The sequence below is a fragment of the Sphaerodactylus townsendi genome, linkage group LG13 (genome assembly GCF_021028975.2).
Source record: "Sphaerodactylus townsendi isolate TG3544 linkage group LG13, MPM_Stown_v2.3, whole genome shotgun sequence".
Taxonomy (NCBI): Eukaryota; Metazoa; Chordata; class Lepidosauria; order Squamata; family Sphaerodactylidae; genus Sphaerodactylus; species Sphaerodactylus townsendi.
Window position 1 is genome coordinate 30160815 of NC_059437.1, and position 26212 is coordinate 30187026.

At 44.5% G+C, this 26212-nt stretch overlaps 1 protein-coding gene across 1 annotated transcript in view; it reads left to right on the forward strand.

Moving 5' to 3' along the window:
- The first annotated feature begins 564 nt into the window (after positions 1 to 564).
- The window catches only part of HS6ST2 (heparan sulfate 6-O-sulfotransferase 2), a 174310-nt gene continuing 148662 nt past the window's right edge, over positions 565 to 26212 (forward strand). The window contains 1 exon segment of the mRNA XM_048514023.1: positions 565 to 1359. Coding sequence (XP_048369980.1) covers positions 821 to 1359 — 539 coding nt within the window. The 5' untranslated portion in view covers positions 565 to 820.

Here is a 26212-nt window from a genome sequence, read left to right on the forward strand (position 1 = left end):
AAATCCGTCCAAGATGGGCTTGTTGGAACCTTTGTAACGACCGACATGGCCATCGATAGTCTTCGTGTATTGCGGAACAGCAAGAGCCCAAACCGGACCCCAAAAGCCATAAGCAGGTGCAGTTAACCCTTCCCCACCCGAACCAGGGCAGCAGGCTCAAGAAGTCGGTTGCCATGGCCAGATAGGGAAACACCACCACCCTCTTCCAAGGCAGGGCTCAGGTTTCTTTTCTCTGCACCGAGATCATGGGAATAGGGATGGGGGAGTGCCATAAAGATCGGACATGGAGGAAAGAATGGGCTGGGTAGGGGGAGTTTCTGAAATTGTCCGGGGAGGGGGATGGTGGCCCTAGGACCACTGAGCGTGACGCAGAGCTGGGGTGCCGAGGAAGAGTGCCGCCGGGTCTTGCGCACATGTGGTCTCAGTTAGCAACGTGTTTGCACGAAGGGCAGCCGCGCGTCGCCTGGGGCAGCCTCCAAAGTCGGCGCGGAGAAAGCGCCGCCGGCGACCACCACTGAGCACGGAGGAGGCGCCCGGCCAAGGACAAAGGCTTGCGCGGGAGAGGCGGGGCCGACAGCCGTCGAGGGGCGGGCCAGGGGCGGGCGCATGAGCCGCAGCGGGCGGGCCGAGGCGGGCAGCGCCAGCCGGGCCGGAAGAAGCGCTCGCCCGTGGACGCGCTCTCTCCGCGCTGCGCTCCGGCCGTGCGCCCTGGCGGATCGGCGGCGAGGGGCTGCGCTCGGGGCCGCCGGGCATGGGGAAGGGGGCCGGGCGGTGAGGGGCGAGCGGCGGGGGCCGGCATGCGCCCGCCGTCGCCCGCGCCATGGAGGAGCGCTGGCACAAAGTGCTGGTGGCGCTGGTGATGCTGCTGCTCTTCGGCGGGCTGGTGCTGCAGTACGTGTGCCCGGGCAGCGAGTGCCAGCTGCGGCAACGCTTGCAGGCGGCCAGGGCGCTGGGCGGCGGGTCGTCGTCGGCCCGCCGGCAGGCCGACCCGTACCGGGCCGAGGACGAGAGCCCGCCGCGCTTCGTGCCGCGCCTCAACTTCTCGGCGGGGGACTTGCTGCGCCGCGTGGACTTCAACATCAAGGGCGACGACCTGATCGTCTTCCTGCACATCCAGAAGACGGGCGGCACCACCTTCGGGCGCCACCTGGTGCGCAACATCCAGCTGGAGCAGCCCTGCGAGTGTAAAGCCGGCCAGAAGAAGTGCACCTGCCACCGGCCCGGGAAGCAGGAGACCTGGCTCTTCTCGCGCTTCTCCACCGGCTGGAGCTGCGGCTTGCACGCAGACTGGACCGAGCTCACCAACTGCGTGCCGGCCGTGGTGGACAGCAAGAAGGACGCCAAACTGCGCCCCACCAGGTGAGCCGGCCTCCCCTTCCCATGCCGAGCCACAGAGGTGGCAAGCCTGGGTCTCGGTGGGGCAGGCTGCTGAGGAAAACGTGGGCCAGGATCGGGTAGGCAAAACTGCAGGGGTTGGGGGTATGCCAGTGCTTTCAAGGAACAGCTGCACTTCTATACTCTCTTTACTCGTAAAGCCCATTCAAGCCAGCCAGATTTACTTCTGAGTAAATGGGGTTAGGAGGATTGCTGTGTATAATGTGTTCAGAGTTATGGTTGAACTTAAAATCCAGCCATTCTGCTGGTTTAGCATCATTAACATCCTGAAAGTCAGGTTCTTTAAATGGGTGGTTAATTTTTACTTGAGAACGCCTTTGATCCCCTAAACCCAAATGTGTGTGTGTTCAGGTGTGGGTGTGTAGGTGTATTCCACTGCCCTACTGTTTCTACTTCACAGTTCTGAAGAAGGTAACAAGAGACCATTTCTGGACACGCTACAATTCTAAGGCATCCGTTCTTTTGGAAATTTTGCTCTGGCAGTTCTTCTGGTACTCAAGAAAAATTGAAAGCTTTTCAGCATGATAAATCAAGCCAGTTAGAACTTGGAATGGTTAAAAAAGTGTCATTCCCCTCTCCCCAGCAATGAGCAGTTGTTATTGTGGCTGATGTAGGAATGTGTCATTTAATGAATTTTTGTGCATTACATTGCAGGTAAAGCCCCCCCCCCCCCCCCCCAATCAGTACAAAGTTAAGTTGCCTATTACCTGGCCCTGAGTTTGAGCTAAAAATGAAAAACCAACTAAATACAAGATTTCAAGTTGAGTCACACCGTAAAGACAAGCAAGGTTTCCAGAGTATAGGCTTTTGAGTCAAAGCTTTCTTCATCAGATCCAAACAGGAATGGAGATCCCTGAATCTTGGTTGGATGCTGCCTATTTCCTCTATGCGCAGAGTCTTGCTGTTCTTCAGAGAGGCAGAGGACTCACAGTCCAGTACAGCTTGGAGATTCTTGAAATGTTTTGGCAGCATTTATTACAGATGTTCTCCTATGGTTTCAGCACCACTTCCTGCTTCTGATGGTCCCTGATTTCAGTGAGACCTCAGAATGTGTGATCCTATTGCAGACAATGGCCAAAGCGAAACTTGGGCTTGGCAAAAAAGAAATAATAAAATTGGTTCTGGTGGGTTTTCCGGGCTGTGTGGCCAGACCCCGGCTACACAGCCTGGAAAACCCACCAGAACCAGTTGAATCCGGCCATGAAAGCCTTCTTCCCTGAAAATGGAAAACTTTGGTCATCTCTTGATCGTGGAGGTTGTCCTACATTAGGAAGGTTCATTTGAGTATCTGAGCAAACTCCTCCTTAAGGGTCAAGCTGGTAGTTTAACTTTTAGAGCCGCATCTCCTGGGAGGCCTGTTTTCTTTCTGCCCTGTTAATGTTGGCTCTTACTGGGGAGAGTGGACTCTGAAGATCCCGGCAAGCTCATGCATTGGCTTAGACGTGCTCATGCAATTATATTATTTTCCTTCCCTACTAAGGAAACATCATGTGTAGAGACTCCCATTCTTAGGATGTGACAGTGTAGAGAAGCCGATGTGGAAGGAGCAAATTTCTGAGAGATGGAGAATGTATGAGACTAATTCCTTACTGATTTCCCTATTTTGGCTTGACTTGCTCCCACTGTCTTCCTTGTTTTGCTAAGGTAGATTCCGCACAGAAGATTTATAACGTGTTGCAATTGTTATAAATGAATTAGTTTTCCATGGGAAAATGAGTCCATTTATAATGATTGCAACCCATTACAAATCCGCTGTAGAGAATAGACTTAAATTGGCCCACTTGCAAATACTCAGCTGGGAGAGAGTGGTGGGTTTGGTTTTGCTGTTTGAAATACTTCCAGCCTTCTCGTGTCTCAGAATTTGAAACAGTGGCTTTGCTCTTGGTATGGTACCACAGAAACACAGCTTCTACATAGCATACAAAAGAACAATTTTTGGAACAGCTAAATACAGTTATTGTACAACTGTCCAATTTTGCAGACTTCTGGTGTCAGTATTCCTGAGAGTTGGGGTCGCTCTTCCCTCCCAATCTTTTCCAGTCATATCCCTCCTCTGGGATCCCCCTCGGTCATTTTGCTTTCCTTGTTTCTTTGTTGTGGAAGGTCTTTGGAGACTGCTTTACAGAGAAAGATCTTCCGTTGTTAGCTGGCAACCCGTTTTGGCAACAGTGACATAATGCACCAGGAGATATTTCTGGGCTGCCTTTTGGATCTCTCTAATGTGTTCAGTGCATCTAGCTAGCAAGTGCAGCTCGTCTGGATTACCTGTGAACCTGAGAAGCGCCTGGTCCCCAGATGCTCAAAGAATGAGCTATGTGTGAATTTGAGCCATCTGCTTCTTTTCTTTGGGGAGAGAGGGAGAGGGTAACAATGCTAGAGACGAAGCAGACGCCCATCTTTAAGTAGGTATTTGGAACAAAGGGCCTTACGGGCAGTTTGGTTCATCTTGATCAGTGGATGTTGGAACAAAGCCGGTGGCTTGCCCAAGTTGTATGTCTTGCAGACAGTTTTGATTGTGCTGGTTATAGAATCCTTATAGTTTGTGGGTAAATCCAAGAGCAATTATTGGGCCAAGCGGCTTCTTGAAGTGCGCTCTTGATTATTTTCTCTCATACAAATGAGCCTTGGTAATTTCTGAGAGTCCTGCTTCAGTTGCTGACTTGGAAGGTGAAAATCTGTCCCATGGTGATTTATTTCCACTGTTTTCTGAGCAAAATTAAGATTAATTATCAGGTAAAGAGCGGCATTTGCCAATAAATAAAATCAGGCAGGCACACTTATAAACTGTCTGTTTAATTTTGTTGTCTTGTTTGGTGTGTAGGGTTTTTTAAAAAACACACGATATGCTATGGATTTGGCTTGCACAAAATGGTTCAGCATAAACTTTGTCATTTTCTGCTTTGTTTCCTGGTTCTGAGCAATTATGCAGTCATTTAAAAAGTAAAAATAACAGTGGCAAGAAGAGGCAGAGAATTGTGCCTGTTTTATACAGTGACTTGGGTGCATGAGAAAAAACAGAATTCACATTTGTTCATATCTTCTATATTTGGGACATAAAGTACACAATGTGTGTCGGTTATAAGCGGGATGGGAACTGACGGGAGCTGTGTTATTATACTTCAATAAGCCAAATTGCAATTCTGTGGCACAATTATAACATCTGAATTTAAGTATTAATAAACACAGTATTCAAGTATTAATAAACACAATATTCAAGTATTAATAAACTTCTGTGTTTTCAGATTATGGAGGCTATGCACAGTTTTACTTCAAACCAAATGCAGTAGTGACTTTCTAGAATTTCTTTTTCCCTCAGTAAACACCACACTGCCATCTATGGAGAAGGCTTGGCATCATTATCTTCTGCCTTTCAGAAAGAGAGCATGGCCTGATGATGTTTTCCTTGTTTTTATCTTCCTATGTGCTCTTTCTTTCTTTCTTTCTTTCTTTCTTTCTTTCTTTCTTTCTTTCTTTCTTTCTTTCTTTCTTTCTTTCTTTCTTTCTTTCTTTCTTTCTTTCTTTCTTTCTTTCTTTCTTTCTTTCTTTCTTTCTTTCTCTCTCTCTCTCTTTCTTTCTTTCTTTCTTTCTCTCTCTCTTTCTTTCTTTCTTTCTTTCTCTCTCTCTCTCTTTCTTTCTTTCTTTCTTTCTTTCTCTCTCTCTTTCTTTCAACCCTTAAGAGAGCAGGAACATAACAGAGCCAATGGAATGCACAAGTAGCAGTTGTGTGGTGAAATAGCCTTTGGTTTATTGAATAGTATTTGTGAACTGCTCCTATACCCCAGTCGGAAAAGTAGGTAAACCAAAGAGAACATGATGGGCAAAACTTTGACTCAAATTTGGACTGTTTCCCTCCCCTGCCAAATCTTTGTGTTGGTAAAAAAACCACAGGAGTAAGGATTTTTATGTTGTGATGAGGGGTGTGTGCATGCGCACATGCGCGCACTAACATGTATCCTGGCAGAGGATCTTGAAGGCACATGACGTATGGAAATTAAATGTGTCTAGTTGGAAAAAACTGGGTGGGAAAACCTCCTGGGCCCCCCATATGCATTAGGAAGTTTCCTGTATCCCTATACAGAAGATGAATATAATGAAAGAAATGTTCTTAAGGATAGCCAACAAGCAAGGAATCCCACAGTTATTCAGCTCATAGCTTGCATCCTCAACCACTAGGCTATGCTGCAGAGTACATCTGCTTCACAGAGGCTGCAATACAGCTTGTGGGAATAACTCAGTCCCGGATGAGGGAGAGAGAAATTAATTTTTGCAGACTGAAAGTTAAGTAGATTGTTGTGGAGTCAGCATGCCACAAGTTAGTAACTTTGGGTTCTGTGTTAATAGGTGGGCTAACAAGTGATTTGTTAGCCTGTTACTGTTTAGGGCATGTTTGGTTTAGTTGTCTGTGGTGGATTAGGGGCTAAAGTGGAAGCCATCTCCAAAGACTAGTCTGTTGAATTTTGCAGGGGCTTCTACTTTTTTAAAGTCTGTTTAAAACAACAATAACAAGTTTTGCTACTTATGTACTTTTCAAATAAAATAATTGCACAGCCTGCCTAATAGCTATGATGAGAATTCCCAAAACACCTAGCAATTATTTGGATTGCAGCTTGCAAATGCTAAAAAAGGAAAGATGGGGTGTGAGCAGTGTTTTTTCTGCTTCTCCTGACACCTGTTCGATGAGCTTGTGTTCCTTTTCTTTGTGCTGTCAATATTGCAGTCACTAGGTAGCGAAGAGATTATCTGAAGTTCTTTTTCATCACTGCCTGATCCCAGAGAAAGCTTACTGTACGTGGACACACCCTGCAATCTCCTGCTTACAGCCCAACAGGGCTTGTGGGTGTGAGACTATGTTCGCTTGCTGTTCCCTCAATTTTGCGGTGGGCTAAAACAGACAGATTACTGCCAGTCCCATTGCTGGCACTTTTTAAGGTTCAGTAGAGAGTCCTACTGAGAGCCAGTGGTATAGCAATTAGAATGTCAGGCTTGAATCCGAGAGACCCAGGTTTGAATTCTCACTGTGACATGGAAGCTCCCTGGGTGACCTTGAGCCAGTCACACACTCTCAGCCTAACTTTCCTCACAGGGTTGTTGTGAGGATAGAATGACACAGAGAAGAGTGACGTAAGTTGCTTTTGGGTCACCATTGGGAGAAAAAAACAGAATATAAATGAAGCAATCTTGGAACAGTTTTGACCTTAGACTGTGGAAAGCTGTGGCTGTGGAGACTGGGGAGGGCAGCAGTGGCGTAGGAGGTTAAGAGCTCGTGTATCTAATCTGGAGGAACCGGGTTTAATTCTCCGCTCTGCCGCCTGAGCTGTGGAGGCTTATCTGGGGAATTCAGATTAGCCTGTGCACTCCCACTCATGCCAGCTGAGTGACCTTGGGCTAGTCACAGCTTTTCGGAGCTCTCTCAGCCCCACTCACCTCACAGGGTGTTTGTTGTGAGGGGGGAAGGGCAAGGAGATTGTAAGCCCCTTTGAGTCTCCTGCAGGAGAGAAAGGGCGGATATAAATCCAAACTCTTCTTCTTCCTGGTCATACTGCTGAGCTCTATGAACCAGTAGATCACATAAAGCAAAAGCAGAGCGTTCTCCTGTATGGATCCTCTTGCTGTTTGGAGAAGTGCTGGTGATGCCCTGTTCAAAATTCCATCCTTGGTGGATTTATGATTGATATTCACCATGATCAGGACCTTCTTAGTGGTCTCCTCTATAATGTGGACCTCTTTCCTTTGGGATATTTATTTGTCCTCCACATTCCTTGCCAAAGAAGGAGGAAATTGTCTTTATTTCCCCTCGGGACATTTAATATCTGTATTGCATAAAGTGAAGACAAATCTTTGTTGATATGTTATTTTTTGTTTGAATTCTTTTGACAAGGATTTCATGATGCCTTTAAAAACAGATTAGTATTTTCATATTATAGTGTAGTCTCAAAAGCTTCCACCATAAGGTGGTAAAATACACTTAATTGGAATCTTTGCTGTAAATTTGTGGTACGGCCTCTCCATTGTGGCTCTGTGTTGTGAAAGGTTTTCCCTGTGGTTCTTGGGAGAGTCTTACTCTAAAAGATGGCTTCTCCTACAGTTCTGGAGCCTTTCCTTTATTTTGGTGTAGGCCATTCCATGTTTCTTTTAAATGCCAGTCTGGAATATGTGGTGCATTAATATCTGGAAGATAGTCTTTGGTATGCAGAATAGAAGCAGCTTAAAATGGCAGTAGGATTTCTGGTGGGTTCCCTATAGGATCGTAGTTAGGAGGGTTTTCATTGGCTAGAGTGTTGTGCCTGGATGTCAAGAAACTAGACTCATTTCCTGCTTGGCTCTGAATATCACTGAGTGGCCATGAGAGAACCGTTCATTGCTTTTCAGGATCGTCTGCCTTGCGAAGTTGAGGCGTTGCTAAACACTGTGAACTAATAATGCAGTGGGACATGCTTGAAAATCAAACGTATCCAATTTGCAATGCTTGTTTTCTCTTGAGTTGAGCTCCCACAGACCCATCTTCTCATGCTGATGACTTGGTTGCAATATAAAACAAGCAATATGTCGAGTGTGTCTGCATCTGTGCGGTTGGCAGTCACTACACAGGCAGCTGGCCAGTAGCTGCTGTTGCTGCATGGTCAGAATGTACTGGATTACTGGAGTTAGTGTGAGTGCATAGTTTTTGGGGATTAAGTTTGGGAGAGTTTGGATTCTATGTCTGCCCCAGCAGGGAGTCCAGATGGGGAAGAGTAATGTTTCAAGATACATATGCCCAGTTCTAGGATATAGTCTGTTTAAAGATCCACTTCTCTGGCAGGTTCTTCCCCCCTCCCTTTAGAAATGTAAGGTGGGTGGGGGTGGGTGGGTGGGTGGAGGACTGCTGAGGAGTAGGATAGGTGTGTGTGAGAATGTGCTGATATTTTGTGACCATCCAACTGAACCCTTGCAAATCTGTCGAATGTTTTCAAGTGTTTGGCAAGGGTGCTTGAAGAACAGAAGTTTGGCACAATACCGTACTTATCTGAGATGTCTGGAACAGGGGCAGGATACTGGGCTATTTCATTTGAAAGAAAATATAGGACTCCTTAACAACTTGGGCAGCCTAATCTAGAGGCCCAGGTGGGTGGAGCCAGAGTTGCTGCTGCTCCGTCACCTCCAGAGGGCTTTTCAGCAGTGTGAGGAGGGGAAAAAAGACCAAAAACCCTCTCTGCTAAAGGAAAGCTCTCCAAAGGGCTCCACGGATCTACACCAAAAGGTGGGTGAAGTTTGGAGCCCAGGACTGCAGCACATCTGGAGGGAAAATCTGGGTGGAAGCTGATTAATGTCTCTGGAAAGCCCCCATCATGTTGCCAGTGGCACTGACGTGGTGCTTAGTACCACTTCCAGAAATCCCGAGAGGCTGCAGCAGCTGCCTTCCGGCAGATTTGCCCCCTGCCCCAGGATAAGTGACTCGGAGAAGGCATTTCTGCTGGCATAAGGCTGTGTTGCCTCCAGGAAATCCTTCACACATGCACACATTCTCTCTGTCATAAGGCTGTGTTGCCTCCAGGAAATCCTTCACACATGCACACATTTTCTCTCTCTCTCTCTCTCTCTCTCTCTCTCTCTCTCTCTCTCTCTCTCTCTCTTCCCCCCCCCTCCTCTCTCTGGATTGGACTATCAGGTTGAAATTGATTTATTTTGACTCCCTAGGAAGAACCATTTGAATAGTGGGTATATATGGAGAAATTCTCAGTAGAGACTTTTATCCCTTTGCTGAGCACCTCCCAGACTTCTTTGCCTGAAAGCCCTTATAGTTATAAGAGGTTTGAAATTTAGTTAAGCATGCAGACCACATAGGCCTATGTGTTGTGGCTTTCCCAATCCTGTTTCATTTCCAGATGTTCCCACGCCAGTTCTGGTAAATTATGTATTCATATTTTGAGAGGAGAATTGATGGAAGACGTGTTATGAATTGTGCTCAAGGAATCCCATATTAACACAGTTTCCTATCCAGCAACAGAGTGATTAATTTCTTTGCCATATCTTTAACAGTTTCTGTAGGAAGTTCGTGGACTTTTTGTCCAAAATCTGTTTGACTGGTATCTATCACCTAGTTCAGTGATGGTGAACCTTTTCGAGACCGAGTGCCCAAAACTCACTTATTTATCGCAAAGTGCCAACGCGACAATTTAACCTGAATACTGAGGTTTTAGTTTAGAAAAAACAGTTGGCTCCAAGGTGTGCGTTACTCGGGAGTAAGCTTGTGGTAGTCAGTGGCTTTGCTTTGAAGCAACCGTGCAATACTTCAAACAGTTGAATCATGATCCTAGGAGGGTTTGCTCAGAAGCAAGCCCCATTGCCAGCACTGAGCTTACTCCCAGGTAAAGAATCGTGCTTTAGTTCTTTGCATGAAAATCAGTGGGGTTTAACAGTGCTTAACAGGGTTACCTACACTGCTTCACCAAAACTAGGTCTGAAATTAAATGCTAATAATCTCCCTGAAATAATTACACTATTATCACACTGGGGGCCTGGCAGGGGAAGCGGAAGGGGTCCAGGGGGAGAGGGAAGTAAAACTTTTGCTTTCTGAAACCCAATAACCCCACTACCACAAAATATAAGTAAAAAGGCAGTCAAGGAAGGCAATCCGAAGCAATAATTCTGTGCGAGGGGTGGGATAACTTCAGGAAAGCTAAATTTGTGGAGCAGCCATCTGATTTTCCTTCACATGTCATAACAGCACTTGACTTCCCACAAAAATGCAACAGGAACAGAAAAATAAAAGCATGGAGAATATGTTGAAATGGACCTCTGTGTCCCACAGTTGCCTCTGTCAGAATGGCTCTAATTCTGACAAGGAGAGTGGGGAAGGGATGCTCAGGATGGTAAGGGATGCTCCTCTCCCTTTCCTACCAGTTGGTTGGGGACTGGTTTAGCTCAATTCTTTATCGGTGTGAAATGCCTTTTGTCTTTTGTACTTTTGCTTTGATCCTGTGGGAACGGGATTGGCGTCGCGCGCCTAGGGAACTTGCAAGATCTCTCCTCCCCGCGGTGGGCTCCCAGGCACTAAAAGCCCCATCACTCTCTCTCCCAGGGGAGGGGGGTCCTTAACAAACAGTTCACTCCAATCGGGGCGAGCGCCTGAATCCCACCACTTTGCCTGCCCTGCTCTTGGCAGACGCACTCCTTCCAATGGAAGCCCCTCACCCTGACTGCTGCTTTTTAATCCTACCTTCAAAGTTTTAGTTTGGTCCCAAAAGTTACATGCCAAGAAAAGTGTGCCAGCCTCCAGTCTCCCAAGCTTTGGGGGGGAGGGGGTGTACTTGTGGGGTGGTAGATGGCACTTACAGCAAATCAGGTTGACTCAGGAGGACCTCCCTGAAGCCCAGCCCCAGCCGGCAGAGTGCCTTGTGCACGACCAGCCTGTGCAGCATGACTCCCAATGCATTTGCTGGCAACCTCCTCTGGCTGGGCGAGGGGGGAAGGGAAAGGGGAAGATGACGGCATGCGTGCCCACAGAGATAACTCTGAGTGCTGCCTTGGGCACCCGTGCCATAGGTTCGCCATCACGGACCTAGTTCCTCAACGGTGGAAGACAGCTGGAAAATAAGGCTTTCTAGCACAGTTTCCAGCATCGCAGGTTTGGGTATTTGAGTATCTTGTGTTATTAAATTATTAGTTAGTTATTATATTTATACCCCACCTCATACTAACATTGTTATGCTGCATATTGATCTTAATGTTTTTAGACGTATTTTAAGTAATTTATTGGTTTTTATATTGTCTGTGTTGTGAACCGCCTCGAGCCCTTCGGGAATGAGGCGGTCTATGAAGTCCAATGAAATAAATAAATCAATAAAACGTTTGTAGAAGGCTTACAGAGGTTAAAAAAAAACCCAATAAAAACCACAACAAAACATCATGAATAAAATATGACAATTAAAACAGCAATAAAAATCACATTGAAATAACCCAACCCCAGACCAGCAGCTGTAGAGGGGGTTTCCAGGAAGGTTAACCAAATGCCATGTCCTAAACCCATAAAGAGAAGGTGTTGGTGAATCTTTGTGGGGAGACTATTCCAAAGCCTGGGGGCGATCACAGGGAAAAATATCCCACATGCCCCTGCGCCCCGCACCTTGGAGGGAGAAGGTACCACCAGCATCTCCCCCTGTGATCTCAGTGTCTGGGCAGGTACATGTCGGCACGGGTGCTCCTTCAGGAAGCCAGGGCCCAAGCCATTTAGGACTTTGTGCATCAATGTCAACAACTTGAATTGGGTCCAAAGCAAATTGGGAGCCAGCAGAATCTTTTAGGTGAAGCTTTTTGTCAATTTTGCGTAGACTGGGACAAGAAAAGTTTAGGAAAAAATACCTTTTGAAAGGTACAAAGCTGCAAAATCCAGTGTTGCACTCCTTCGGTTGCCACTGCCATTTTTGCTACATATGGTCACTGGCGCTTCTTCAGGTAGGCAGGGCCTAAGCCATTTATGGCATTGTATGTCAATGTAAACACCTTGAATTGGGCCTGGGAGCAAATTGGGAGTCAGTGCAGTTTCTTAAGCACTGGAGTGAAGTGTATCTGGCCAGATGTACTGGCTAAAAGCCTAGCTGCTGGGTTCTATACCAACTCCAGCTTTCAGTCCGTTTTCAAGGGCATATGGTCCTTTACTTGAATGTTTTAAGAATGTAAATGAGCAGCGAGGGAGTTTATTATGGCAGATTGGATTAAGGAGAAAATGTGACTTTCTAGGGTCACTTGATTGATTGTAGAAGCACTGAAGCTTCTGGCAAGAAAAGAAGAAAATTATATCTGAAATAAAACTAGGTGAGAGAATATCGAAAAACGGAAAGCTTGCCAGCCATGGTTAGTTGATGTGTAAAGTACCTACTTAACTTGTCTACAGTAATAAATTCAGTGCCCATGTTGTAAAAATGTGCAATTATACACATATACCAAAAGCAGTAGCAGTTGGGTTCAAGCTGTATTTCTGTATTTATTTAAAATGTTTCTGTTCTGTCATTCCTCATGATTCAAGGTGCCTTATGATAATAAGCCCGAAATTACCCAGAAATATGGACTCTTGAAAGGTTTCCTATTGCAATGACCAGCTAAGAAGGTTTTTAAAAAGAATATTAGAATCATAGAATCATATAGTTGGAAGGTCCATCAAGTCCAACCCCCTGCAATGCAGGAACACACAGTCAAAGCACTCCTGACAGATGGCCATCCAGCCTCTCTTTAAAAACCTCCAAAGATGGAGACTCCACCACACTCTTGAGGTAGTGCATTCTAATGTGGAACAGCCCTTCCACTGTTGAACAGCCCTTTTCCTGATGTTTAGTTGGAATCTCTTTTCCTTCACCTTGAACCCATCACTCCTGGTCCTCATTTCTGGAGCAGCAGAAAACAGGCTTGCTCCCTCACCAACATGACATACTGAAACTGGTAAACTGAAGTCGCTGTTACTTTGCATGATAGACAAATATGAATTTTGTGTCCATTATATGTAATGCTTAGTCGAAATCAGTCCTTATGTGGCGAAATGCTTGGGAACCTACCATGCTTGGTTGACTGTTGCCCTGCACATAGGACTACCCGCTGCATCTGTCTGGCTTCTCACGGTGGTCGAATGTGGAACTGACTTGTCATATCTGCACAATAGCTTTAAACCGATTTGATGTCCACTTGTGCTCCAGAGGAACATTCGGAACTCTGGATAGTCACTACTGGAGAATTGTCAGGGACTTGCTAAGCTACAATTCTCAGGATTCTTTGAGGGAAAGCCGCAACAACTCTTTTGGAATTAAATTAGTACACATTTGTAGTTTAGACTACATGAGTGAACTTGAATCCTCGTTTTCCCAGCTCCCAAATTCAGCTTTCAAGAGCCTGCTTGCAATTTCCCTGAGAGTTTCTGCCATGGGGCCAAGTGTAGCTGTAGCTTCCCAATAGGGTGTGACTGTAGCTTCCCAATAGGGTGTTAGCCTTGAAAGTTTAGGAGCTGGCCTTGGTACCCTTTGTGCCATTGCTGTGGTAACTTATCTGGTTGTAGAACAAAGGGTGCATTTGCAGTGTATTCCAATTGTTCACAATCTCCTGAACTCTTTCTCTTTGACAGTAGTGAAGGGATGTGGAAGCATAATAGCTTTTAAAAGCTACTTCAGGTGTCACGGGCGTTTTCTCATTCCTGCCATAGATGTCATTTTAATAGACCTCTTTCATCGATAACACGCACAAATCCTATGGAAGCGTGTGCGCATGATGCCGGGGACTGGGGTGGCGGCGGAAAAGATGGAAGATTTGAGACACCAATAGAGAAGACAAACAAACTGTGCCCAGGAAAGACACTTTTGCAGGGACATAACGCACGCTGTCAGTTTTAAAATATTTTGCAGATACTGCCCGAACACTAGGCTGGCCTGACCATATAGTCAATTCAAACAATGCCTTGTATTAGGAGCACTAGCAAAGCCGTGTATTACAGAGGTCTCCCATGTTGCCTGTAGGCATGTCTGGCATTCTGAAGAACTGTAGTAGGTGTCACTACAAAATGACTGGCATGGTGGCCCTGAAATACCATGGCTAGTCAGTGGTACCACAGCATAGTTGCTGTGCTGCTGTGCCTTCAGTGTATATTGTTAAAGTTTCAGTTGCAGGCTACTTGGCAGGGGATACTTCCTGAAATCTTCGAAGAAAACTTTTTGTCAGTAGTGTAGTTGCCTCAGAGTGCGCTAATGTGTATTCAGCTGAAATAAACTATGGCAGGTGGCCTTCGTTGTCATTTAGAAGCGTTTGTGGGATTATGAGCTCTTTGATACAGGAATCTAGTACTGGGAGTCCATATGTCTTTGTGCATGGATTATATTTAGTATGCTTAGCTATTCTGGATGTGGTGGGTGCTAAGAAGGTGGGGTAGGTTTCCCTGATTGGGTTTTTAGGAGCATAAATCCTCTTCTTGCATCATCTGCTTATCTGACTTTACTTTCACTTCCTGTACTGAGGGCTGATGCCTCTCTTCCTTTCTGCTGCTGGTGGCCCTTTGGGTCTGAAAAAGTTTTGAGCATTAAAGAAGAGCCAGTATGTGAGCCCAGTTTCCCACTAATGTTTAAGATCCAGTTGCTGCCCAGATTTTGTGAAAGATGGGTAGAGCTTGGTCCTGCTCCCTTCCTGTGGTTCCACAGCCACTACTGGAATGATGCTGTTAACCCTGTGGTCTTTTAGCACATCTCAGTGCGTTATGGAGGTATGGGGTAGGGCAGTGGTGGCGAACCTATGGCATGGGTGCCAGAGGTGGCACAGAGCCCTCTCTGTGGGCACACACAAACAGAGTCACCCCCACCCCCCACACACATCTAGGCTGGTCTGGGCCACTGGGCTCGATTATTAGCATTAAACCGAAGACCTAATTTTGGGGAAGCAGTGTAGGTAACCCTGTTAAGTGCTATTAAACCCCACAGATTTTCATGCAAAGAATTAAAGTGCAATCCTTTACCTGGGAGTAAGCTCAGTTGCTGGCAATGGGGCTTGCTTCTGAGTAAACCCTCCTAGGGTCGTGATTCACCCGTTGGGAGAGTTGCATGGTTTCTTCAAAGCAAAGCCACCGACAACCACCAAGCTTGCTCCCGAGTAACGCATGCCTCTGAGCCAACCTTTTTTTTTTAACTAAAACCTCAGTATTCAGATTAAATTGCCATGTTGGCACTTTGCAATAAATAAGTGGGTTTTGGGTGGCAGTTTGGGCACTCGGTCTTGAAAAGGTTCGCCACCACTGGGGTAGGGATTAAGGACATATTAAAGAGGGAAACAGGAAAGAGAAGGAGGGAATGTGAAAGAAAGAGTAGAAAAGGAGGGAGTGTGACTGAGACAAAGGAGGACAAAAAAGAAGAGAATTTGAACATGAATAAGGGAGGAGGATGGAAGGGTGTGGAAGCAAGGTAGCAAGTGAATATTAGGAATCAGATACACATCATTCGGTACTGCATTGGGGATCATGGACTAGCACTTCTCTTGGGGAGCTGAACACGAAGGCTGTGATCTAGAAATTGTGTGTAAATATTGGCCTATTGATTTTAAAACGCAAGGAATTTGCAAGTCTTTGTGGGGAGGGATAAGGATAAACATGTTACTTTGGCTTTCTCTTCCCACCTGTGTTTGACTACCCATCAATAGGCAGAGCCAGTCAAATGTGGCTGCTTTTGGTATTGGTGTGGGATGCTGCTGTCGTATGTTCTGAAGAGGTGGGAGCCATATAAAGACACCAGCTTTATATTGGTGTTTTCTGGGCTGGCTAGATGTCTTGTATGTTTTCCTCTGAATTTGGTGAACATGTGGTACCTGCTATCCTTGGTAGGTTCTCAAGAGCTGTTGGATTCTTCTTCTGAATATGCTGTTTAAATATATGAAAATAAATGTTGGGTTTCACAATAGACAGGACCAGGTCAAACCGTTCCGCTGCCTTAGTTAAAAACTGTTTCCCTGTTGAGGTGTATGTATATGATTACATCTGTAGAGGATGAAAATCCTGTTTCTCTCTTTGACAGTTTTCCTATGTGCTGCACCTTGCCACACAAGAGTGATATGGAGGAAGAGGGTGATATGGAAGAAGCTATAATTAGAACAAAACCATGTAGGAGAAAAGAGATACTAGGGGGCAGGAAGTAATTGTGCCTTTGGGAAATACTCTGCCCCGCCCTAGCAGCCAGCTGTACTTTGATTTGGCTCTGATACTGGGAAAGGCCAGGCTAGACTAGTCTTGTCAGACCACAACAGGGTCATCCTGAGTTAGTATATGGATGGGAGACCAACATGGAATTTCAGGGTTGGTATGCAGAGGAAGGCAACAGCAAACCAGCTCTGTTAGCCTTTTGCCTTGAAAACCTTACAGCAGGGGTGTCAAACTCATTTGTTACGAGGACCAGATAGGACATAAATTTGAATTGGTTGGGCTGGGCCCTGTGGGAAGGAAGTAGCTGCCTCAGGTAACCCCAGAATGGCGCTAGGGGGTGGCATGAACTAGCGAGCCCAAAGTAGAGTGGGGGGCTACCTTGAGAGGACTTACTAGGCTCACAAGCCAGCTGAGGCAACCCCTCCCCTTGCTCCCAATGTGATATTTTTTTTAAAAAAGATACGCACAAACTTAAAATAGCACATATTCAAACTTGCAGCAATATGAGGGGCAGCCCAATCCAAAGCTGTGAATATTCAGGAACTGCCTCCAGAGGGCTTTTCTGGCAGAGCGGAGGGGGTGCCAAACACACCCAAAAACACCCCTAATGTCAAAAAATCCTCCATAGGGCTTAATGGACTTACATTACTAAGTCGAAGGGCTGGGGCTACGATGCAGCTGCCACAAACCCAGGGTGGAATCCAACTAAGGTTGAGTTAACCTCTGGGAACACCTCCACCGTGGCCCCGCTGGGTTGGGGGTGGGTGGCTGCCGGTGCAGTGAGAGCACTGATGCAGCACTCGGTGCCACTTCTGGCTGTCCCAAAGGACCACAGTGGCTACCTGTTGGTATATTTGCCGCTCTGCTGGAGTAAGCCCCCGGGAAGGGCAAATCTGCTGGCATAGGCCTGTACCGCCTCCACAAGTCCCTTCAGTCACCCCCCTCTGGATTGGGCTGTAAAGCTCTCAGGTACTTGTGCACGTTCAGCAGATTCTGGATTGTGGCCACATTTTCTCCTTGTCCAGATTTTGATTGCAGAATTAATTATTTAGCAATGCATACAAAAGCAGCTGTATGGTCGTGGTGAAAGCTGTGAATGGCTTGATATCCACACAGAGATACAGCGTTGCTTTGTGGGGAAATATATCACTGGAATTTGCCGGCTGTACCCAGCTAGCACAAATTATTCATTATGTGCCATTTCATCCAATCTGTCATTCGTGCCAGTCCTTATTTAGAAGTCGATGGTTTTCCACGCATAAGCAATGCTTTCCAGTGCTCAGTTAAAGCAGTTTTTCTGTACATCAAGCAGTATTCTTTTTGCCTTTCTGGGATATTATAAATTTTAAAATGGTGCTGTAAATGATTGCTTGCAATGATATTGAAATACATCTAAGCTGTAGGGAAGCATCATATTTATAACTTGCGATCTGTTCTGAACTTGGCAGTGTGTTTATATTAAAGTATCAAATATCCTCGAAACTTGGAAGAATAATGGGTAGAAAGATAAACATAGTCCCCTGTGGAAATACCAGGTCGTTCCTGCCCCTTGGGGTGATGTCACAGCATAATGTCTAATGGGGAGAAATGTATAAATTTAACAGATAGGTATCATTTCTGTCCCATATTAACAGAGGTTAAATTGTCTCTATTTTATTTTTTAAAAAGAATAGACAAATAATGTCTTCTCCACTGCTGTAAATGTCTGTAAGGAGAAGAAGGTATTAGTAGACTTGATTGCTTTTTAAATTTGACTACCAGAGATGCTCCAGCATGCCGAAGAGAATTGCTCAGTTTCTTGCGAACAGTGCAGCGCCTAATGAATCACTTCAATGTACTTTTCCTGAAAGAAAGCAGAGCAATTTAAATGCGTGAGGCATTGATTTACATCAAATGGATTAGGCCTTGGTGTGCCATCCCTCGCATTAATCCTAGTTTCTCCAGCAACTGTAATAATAAAGACAGTCCTTCGGCATGGCATCTGCACAAATTAAGTCATGTAGATTACTGCAGCTTTACATGAAAATGGCCAAGTTAATGTGCTGTGGAGAGGTCTCCGTCTTTGGATGGTACTTTTTGAAGCAGAAGGTATTTTTTTAGACTGTGCAAATGGAATTGGATTGTGGAAATAAAACATGGAAACTGAAGAATCCTGGGTTTTACAACTTAACTAAAACAAACTTTTATCTTGAGTGGTTCTGGCTGAAGAATGCAAATAAGCAACTGGCAGCCAGGGAACTCTGTTTTGCCTTCTGGGGACATCCTAAGAACATTTGTCTGCTTCTGTTCTCCTACCCTGTTAACAAGGGCCATTTATGCAGGGACTACTTACCTTGTGGCAGTTTGTTTTGCAGTGAGGTTTTTCCATGTTTAAAAGGATTCTCATAGAAGTTTCCCCAGCCCAGCCAATCCACCATTTTGCCCAACCTCCTCTTCCTTGTTGTTTCTCCATTTGTGGAGGTTGCCTGCCGGCCCCCCCCCCCCCATCTCTCGTTCTAAGGCTAGTTTGCTAGACCCTGTCAATTTCTTGTCAATTTCACTGGGACTATCCCTCCAGCAATAGACATACAGCTGAAAACTTTTAAAAAGAAAGCCATTCTGATTGTTCTGAATTGTTGTCCCATAGAGTGGGAAGAACTGCTGAGTGTGGGAGAAGGAAGAAAGGAATGAGAAAAACTGGAGAAAGCTAGGTGCATGCTGATCTTCTTGGTCTCAGGTTTCACGTAGTTTGCCCCCTCCTTCTTTCTAGGAATGGGATAGGAATTGGCCAGATCTAGGTGATTGGTGTCATGGCTTTCTTGAAAGAATAACCTTCTGTTTGGGATAGTCTGGTGAAAATCTCTCTTTTTTCCGTCAGCAGCTTGTGATTGGCTGATTCTAGAAACTTGGAGAGGCCTGTCCCACAAGCGTCTTCAGTATCTTAGCCTGATGGTCTCCCATCCAAGTACTAACCCTGCTTAGCCTCTGAGATTTGATGAGATTGGACTATTCCATACCATTCCACACCCCCACCCAATTCTAGCAATGTTGAAAGAAGCAAACAGTAACAATCCCAGAACCCGGGTGACATCATTTATCTGGGAGTTTGTGCTGTGTGCTTATTTTTAATGGGCCCAGGGGAGCTATGTGTATACTGCTATGCAATCTGAGTTTAAATAACTTTTAAAAACCCTAAATTTGATTGCTTCATTTGGAGGGCTAGGTATGGGATTGCAAACCACTGCTTTGTTCACAAAACTAGTCTGGTTAAAAAGTGACAGCCTTCTTCCATTTTCAAGGGAGTGTCCTTATGCAATGAGAGGGAGGGAGGACTGGCAGGTGGGGGCCCTCAGATTAAATACCATCCTCAACTCTCCCCCCTTCCCAGTTCCAATCCACAGGCAAAAGATGAGTAAGGAGGGAGCAGAATCTTTGGCAGTGATGGTGCACTTAACAGGAGATTAAGGCTAAGTCACAGCCTATCTTTCTCCATAACCTGGTCCTCTTGTTATACTGGTTTGCTGTCTAAGACACTCAGACACGGAGTGTTGAATAAATAGATTAACAAAGAAAGCTTCTTCCTATTCACACACCACTTTTGCTTTGTTTCTCTTGTTCCAGAGCTGTGAAATTTGCTGTCAAAAGCTTAACAAAAACCTCTTGGAGAGTACAGTTGGCAGGACAACTTGTGTGTATGTGTGTGTGTGTGTGTGTGTGCGCATGTGAGAGACTTGAGACAGTGCAGCTGAAAAGTAATTGTGGGTAAAGTTACCAAAGGTGACAACAAGCGTTTTACATAAATTAGTAAATTACACCATTCTCTAACTACAGAGGCTGCCTCCTCCTCCTCCTCCTCCTCCTCCTCCTCCTCCTCCTCCTCCTCCCTCTCTCTCTCTCTCTCTCTCTCTCTCTTTTTGAAATTGTTAAAGAGTGACTGAATTAATGGCCCCAGCTGTTAGTCTTTTTCTTGGAAAAGGCTGGTAGGGGTCCCCTTTGTACTGACAAAGCTACCTTGATGCATTTAAGGGTGTTTATACACACGGATGATGAATATAAATAGGCTCTGGCAGCTGGTCTCTGAGGTGGCGAGAAATTTGATGCTGGTGCCGGAGCATCTGAAGTATTTACTCTGCCTCTTGCAGGGCAGGGAACTGAAAATTTGATGCCAGCTTTTCAGAAATGGATGTGGGGCCCCTGGGATTTTGAAATATTCTCCCAGCTCTGTATTGTTTTCAGGTTTTGTGTAGGCCGTATGCCAGCTCTTCTTAGAAGATTTAAGTCTGAATGCCGGCTGAGGGAAAAGGCTGCTTTCTTTGGGAACAGTGATCTGTCCTGATGATGGATGACTGCAGAGCTAGCATATGGGCCTGTCTCCTGGCCGACATCCATAAGGAATTCTCCAGGATCTGAAGCAGCCTTTCTTGTGCTTTCAGGATTGGCAGCAAGGGCAGCTGCTGGTCCAAGGACACGTCATCACAAAGGGATTTGAAAGGATTCAGGGATGCATTTTGGCACACCTGAAAACTCTTCAGCACACACATGATGTGGTGCTCCCTCTGCTGTTCCCAGCAGAGCCGAAAAAGAGGGTCAGGCATGAGCAGCGTTGTCTGCCTGAGCGCTTTGTTCGTTCTCGTTTTTTTATTTTTCAGTGTAAGAGTTGGCTTGGATGACTGCTCCTTCTTCACTGAAGGGCATTTCATACTCCCTGTTCATTGTTATAGCTGCTGTGGTGGTGGATGCACCCCAAGAAAACACATGGCACAATACAGCACTGCACGATTTGACACTGCTCATGAATTCCTGATTGGAGGATGGTTATTATTGTCCATGTGTGAGTTAGCTGTACTCAAGAAAGCTTGAGCTATTTCTGAGTTCAGGTGGGGACCATCAAGCTCCATCTACCTCTCAGGGTGTTTGTTGTGGCAGTGGTGGCGGCGGGGGCGGGGGCGGAGGAGGAAAGGAAAGGAGATTGTCAGCCCCTTTGAATTTATTCTTCTCCTTCTCCTTCTCCTCCTCCTTCAAAAGGAGCTGTGTATAGACTTGGAATATGACTGATTTTCAGAAGTGCTTTATAAATAGCGGGATGGACAAGCTAGTTTTTTTTTACATACCACTTTGATGCGGTTACTAGATCCAGTATCCTGCCGCAGTTGTGACAAGGTTGATGAACTTGGGTTTGTAGGAGAACATTCAAAATATGATGGAACCAGCTTTGCCCTGTTTTCTCCCCATTTATTTATTTTTTGTTGAATTTATTTCTTGCCTGTGATCACAAGGGGCTCTTGAGGAGCTCACCGTTGAAGAACAAGCATATTCGAATGAAAATAAAACAAAGGAATTGTCTGCAAGCAAGAGCAGTTTCAAACACATGTTAGGTTTGTAGCCAGTGCTTTAGAAATCTGAAATACACTCTTACCCAGCTAAGTAATTAAAAGTAAGCATCTCTGGAATAATTACTCCTCCTTGCCTCTTTAATGCTTGTGCTTCTCTTGAAAGCTTTAATTCTCTTGAGTGCCATTGTGTACCAGAGGGTTTCTAGATATGCTAGCAGAAGTTCCTGGGTGGGATTTATTAGCATTCTAAAGATTGGCTCCCTGTTGACAATGAATTTTTTAAGGTGCACTAGGATTCTTTTTGTTGTGGGAACTATGGGCTATTCCGCATGCACAGCTTAGTATGTGAAGAATTGGTGTCTGAAGACAAAGTGATTTCTTTTCCTTTTTTGTTTTTAAAAAAGCTATAAAATCTCACTAGATCACTGAAGTATTAAGTCTTAGCAGGTTCTCTGAACTTTCTTTTTTTTTAAAGTAAGTCTCTAGCTTCTTCCCTCATGGAGATATTCCTTTTGCCTTACATTTTTTCCCAAAGGGAAAGAGACTTACCTTTTTAAAATGAAAGCTGGGATTTCAGAGGATCTGCTGAGACTGTTGATTTAACGCTCCAGTGATCTAACAATATTTTATTGCCATTTAAAAAAACCTGACCAGATCAATTTACTTCTGGTCAGTTTCATAATCACATGGCTTTCTGGTCAGGTTTGTAGCAGTGAGGCTGACCAGAAAAATCTTGCTGTGTGCAGGCATATTTCTCAGTGTTCTAGCATTAATCTTGCATGTTTAAAATGTAAAAAAAAAGAATGCAAGGAAGCCCCAGGTGGAGGGGAGGGGGAACCAATTGGGGAGGTAAGATGTTAGTATGATTGGACATCAGTGGATGGTGAAAATAAAAACCTGAATGGAGTATTTCTGCACCTTGAGAGAAGCTGACTCAGAATCGGCTTGAGAAAAAAATCTTGGGATAAAAGTGCTCCTAAAAATCTGGAGAAATGCTGCAGAAATTGAAGCCACCTCTTTAGGGGGCAAAACATGTGGATAAGGAGAAAAAAGTCAAAAGTAGTTTGGGGCCAAAACCGATAAAAGCCACATGTGCGATGGGCCTCTGTTGAGGAACATATTTCCGCGGTGACATTGTGCATATGGGGGTGGGGGGTGGGGAGTCTGTTAGTTGGCAGTGCTGCTGGACATCCAGTCCCATCTGTGCCCTTTTGTGCAGAATCTGTAATAGCTCTTGCTATTCTTAGTCCATGAGGCTGAGAGATCAGATGTCTGTAGGATTCTGTGATTCTGAATCTTGGTTGTATATGTGCCCATGTAAACTATCATGTTGGAGATCACTGTGAACTAAAATTCCTTCAACAATCTGCATTTCTCCTGGAACTGCAAGGGTAAATGAAGCAGTGTATCTTGCGCTGATTTCTGTGTAACTTGACTCACCAGGAATATTTGTATTCCTTGGTGGTGAGGGAAAGACTGTACATATTTGCTAGCACTCTATTTTGTTTCATTTCCTTCATACTGGGTCGTCTGTAAGAGTAAATCATGGTTTACAGCTACCTGAACAACCTTGTGCATTCCTCCCATCTTCCTGTCTTTATATGTGATCAGTTAAGGAGTTTTCTTTTGCAGCAGAACATATTGATGCAAAGGTGAATTGGCGGACCATGCTGAAAATTGGGTGAATGTTGACATAATTCAGTTTTTGTAGATAAGGTTACTGGCCAGTTATTTTTTCCCCCTTGTCCTCCTGTTTGTACAAACTTAATAGTGTGTTTTATTTCAGAAACATTGCCTGGTTCTCTAGATATTGTTCTTCCATGCTGTAAGAGACTACAGTCCTTTGGTAAATCTTAAGATTTTCAATTGGAAATGGCAATGAATTCTGACATTTACTAGTAACTATTAAAATATTTGCCCTCAGTAAATGCTGTCCTCATTTCTGTCATTAACTAAGGCAGGATCACCGCTTCCATTATGCTCCTCTGATAGCGTTGCTCAGGTGAGCAAAGCCTTCTTGAAGTTACACTCTGCAAATGGGTAAGATTGGCTGCTGCCCGTACATGGGTATTTTCAGTGGTGGCTCTCACCTTGTGGAACAGCCTGCCCACACGGAAATGTTCTGGAGAGCATTTTAAAAACAGATTGATATAATAGAATTGTAGACCATGGCAACAAAGATTGCAGATATCATCTGCTTTTATTGCTTTGTCTTATACCTTGTAATCCACTTGTTTATAGTATACCTTAGATATTTTTTTGCTTGCACTGTTCTCTAATTCTGTAACACTAGTTCTGTTGCATTGGCCACTGGTTGTCATATGCTGTCTAGTTGCACTGTTTTGTATCTTGTAGTCTCAGTGAGAAAGGTGGAATATAAAGATTGTAAATAAAAATGCCACAATCTGGGTGATGTCAAACTTTCCTGACTCTTCTTTTGGGCTTCTGAAAGTCTTCAGAATTATTGGTAAAGGCCATCATTCACTGTATTTTTGATGTTTACCACATTGCACCCATTGCTGCTATTTCTTTCTTTACTCGTCCCCTTTTCTTTGGTTAATGCAGTTTAAAAAATAAGCTGGGAACTCCCATCACTCCGCTGGCTTCTGCTTGATGTCTGTTTCTGAATATGTTATTTTCCTTCAACCTCATCTTATGGTCTCAAGAATACTGGATAAGATGGTCCACATCTGACTTGTCCTTTTAAAGCCTTAAGCTTTTTCTGTTTTTCTTATCCATAGTGTGAGAGAAAAGAGAACTTTTTTTTGGAGCTGTATGAAGTGTGGCTGCACACATGAAGGACTTTTGGTGGGTCTGATGCCAAAAGAACAGGGAAAAACAGATGGGCTTCGGCATTTCAATCTCAATAGCCTTAAATCTGTATTTGTGAGTGTGTGTGGAAGAGAGATGGTTCCTATCCTTGACAGATAAACAGTGTCAGCTCCTTGAGAGGATTTGTGTATGTTCTGAGATGAATTTCCATTGGTGTCACAGGTGTGCTAGTATTCTGATGCTTTTCTTGCATTGGCTGACTGTTAGATGGTGATGGGCAGTGTGATACTTTTGCCAGAAGACTGCATTTAGATTGACAGGCATGTTGACAGGGGTGTATTTTTGGCCTTAGGCAATTCCCTTTGCTTCCTGTTCCTCACATGTTTTTTTTTTAAAAGTGCATTTCTGCTCTTGTAATCTAACTCACTTTTATAAGTTCTGGACCAGACTCTGTTCCAAAGAATCTTGAGGCTCTTACAAGGCTTATAAATAGTTTCTGAATTTTAAAAAATCTAGTAATTGGGAATGGGCCACCATAAAAGTTAATTTGGCCACAATGACCCATCTTCCCATACAGTGCCCAGCAAGGTGTCTCAGATTAAAAATGCATTTAATAAAAAGATGTCTTAAAGAACAATAAAGCAAAGAATACCCCATTATTAAAACTGTTAAAACCCAGCTAAAAATACTTCTTTTTTTGCTGTCAGGTTGTATCTGCCTTACTGTGGGGTATTCCAGGCAAGAGATGCTCAGAAGCAGTTTGCCACTCCTTGCCTCTGATTGATGACCTTGGTATTCCTTGGAGGTCTCCTATTCAAATATTTGCCAGGGTCAATTCTTCTCTGACAAGATTAGGCTAGTCTGGGCTATCCAGATTAGGGTATGTGTGTGTAATATGTCTGTGAGTATACATATGAGTGGAGGATGTTGACCATTTGGGCAGATGGTTTGCTCAGAGGAGTCTGTAGTATCTGTTGGATTGGTTCCAGTGGGGGTAATTCTTTTTTTGCTTTTGTTCTTGCAATGGAGGCATGCCCATAATTAACAGGAAAGCAGGGGATCTCCTCAGGTGGGATGCCTCCTGACAGACAGCTGTAAACATGATGATAGAAATAAATGCTCACCCTGTTTTATTTCCTGGATTCATTTTATTCTGAGAAAGTATTTAATGCCAGGGAGACTGTCTGGTGGTTCTCCTCTGCCTCAGTCTCCTGCAGTATATCTGGTTTGACTTTTCATAAGCATTGTCTGGCAATGGATTTCCAGCTGTGTCTTCTCCCTACTTTAAAAAAAGGAAAGGAAAACATGAATTTAACTCTGCACCACAGGGCTCAATTCTGTGATCCGTAATAATATAACAAAAATGGAACCTACTCACATACTTTCCCCTGCTCTGCTAAATTGCATTATTTTGCAGATTGTTTGCAGGCATTGACTATACTATCTTTCCAGTTGTGAGGACCAGAAACGTTTTTTTAAAAAAAGAAAGGAATGGATAGGAAAGACGTGAGAAGCTCTGTGTAGTCTTGCAGCCTTTCCCCACAGCCAATATTTTTTGCAGTAATCCATTTTGTAAGATGCCGCTTTGTGAAGCCATTTTAAAAGGATATGCATCTTCAGCACTGAAAGCTTGCCTTGTTCCTTCTCTCCTGAAAGGCTTTTTAGAAATGGGTAGCTAGATTATATCCACGTGCAATTATTTTGTTAAGTAGCAACTTCTGTTTGCTCTCAGCATAATTGTGGTTACATTTTTTCCGGACAAGGTCATGAATTTCTTGTAATTTCTGCTTTGCATTTTGCTTAATTAACATTTCTTGTTGACTTGCGTCATTCCGGTTAGTCATTTCTTTATGTCTTCAAAAGTTCCCTACTGTTTTGCTTGCATCTCTCCCACGTATCCTTTTTTTGGTAACACTTCTTTGACGAGTATATAGCACTGGTTTTTGTTTAAAAGATGGGAGGAATATTAAGTATACTATGATCCAGTCTTTCTGCACTGATTTTTTTCAAAACACCCCCCCCCCCCCATTCCTGCTTTGTCATTTTGTCAGTGCATCCATCCAGATATCTGGAGTTCTTAGAATTAGGAAAAAGAGGCTAA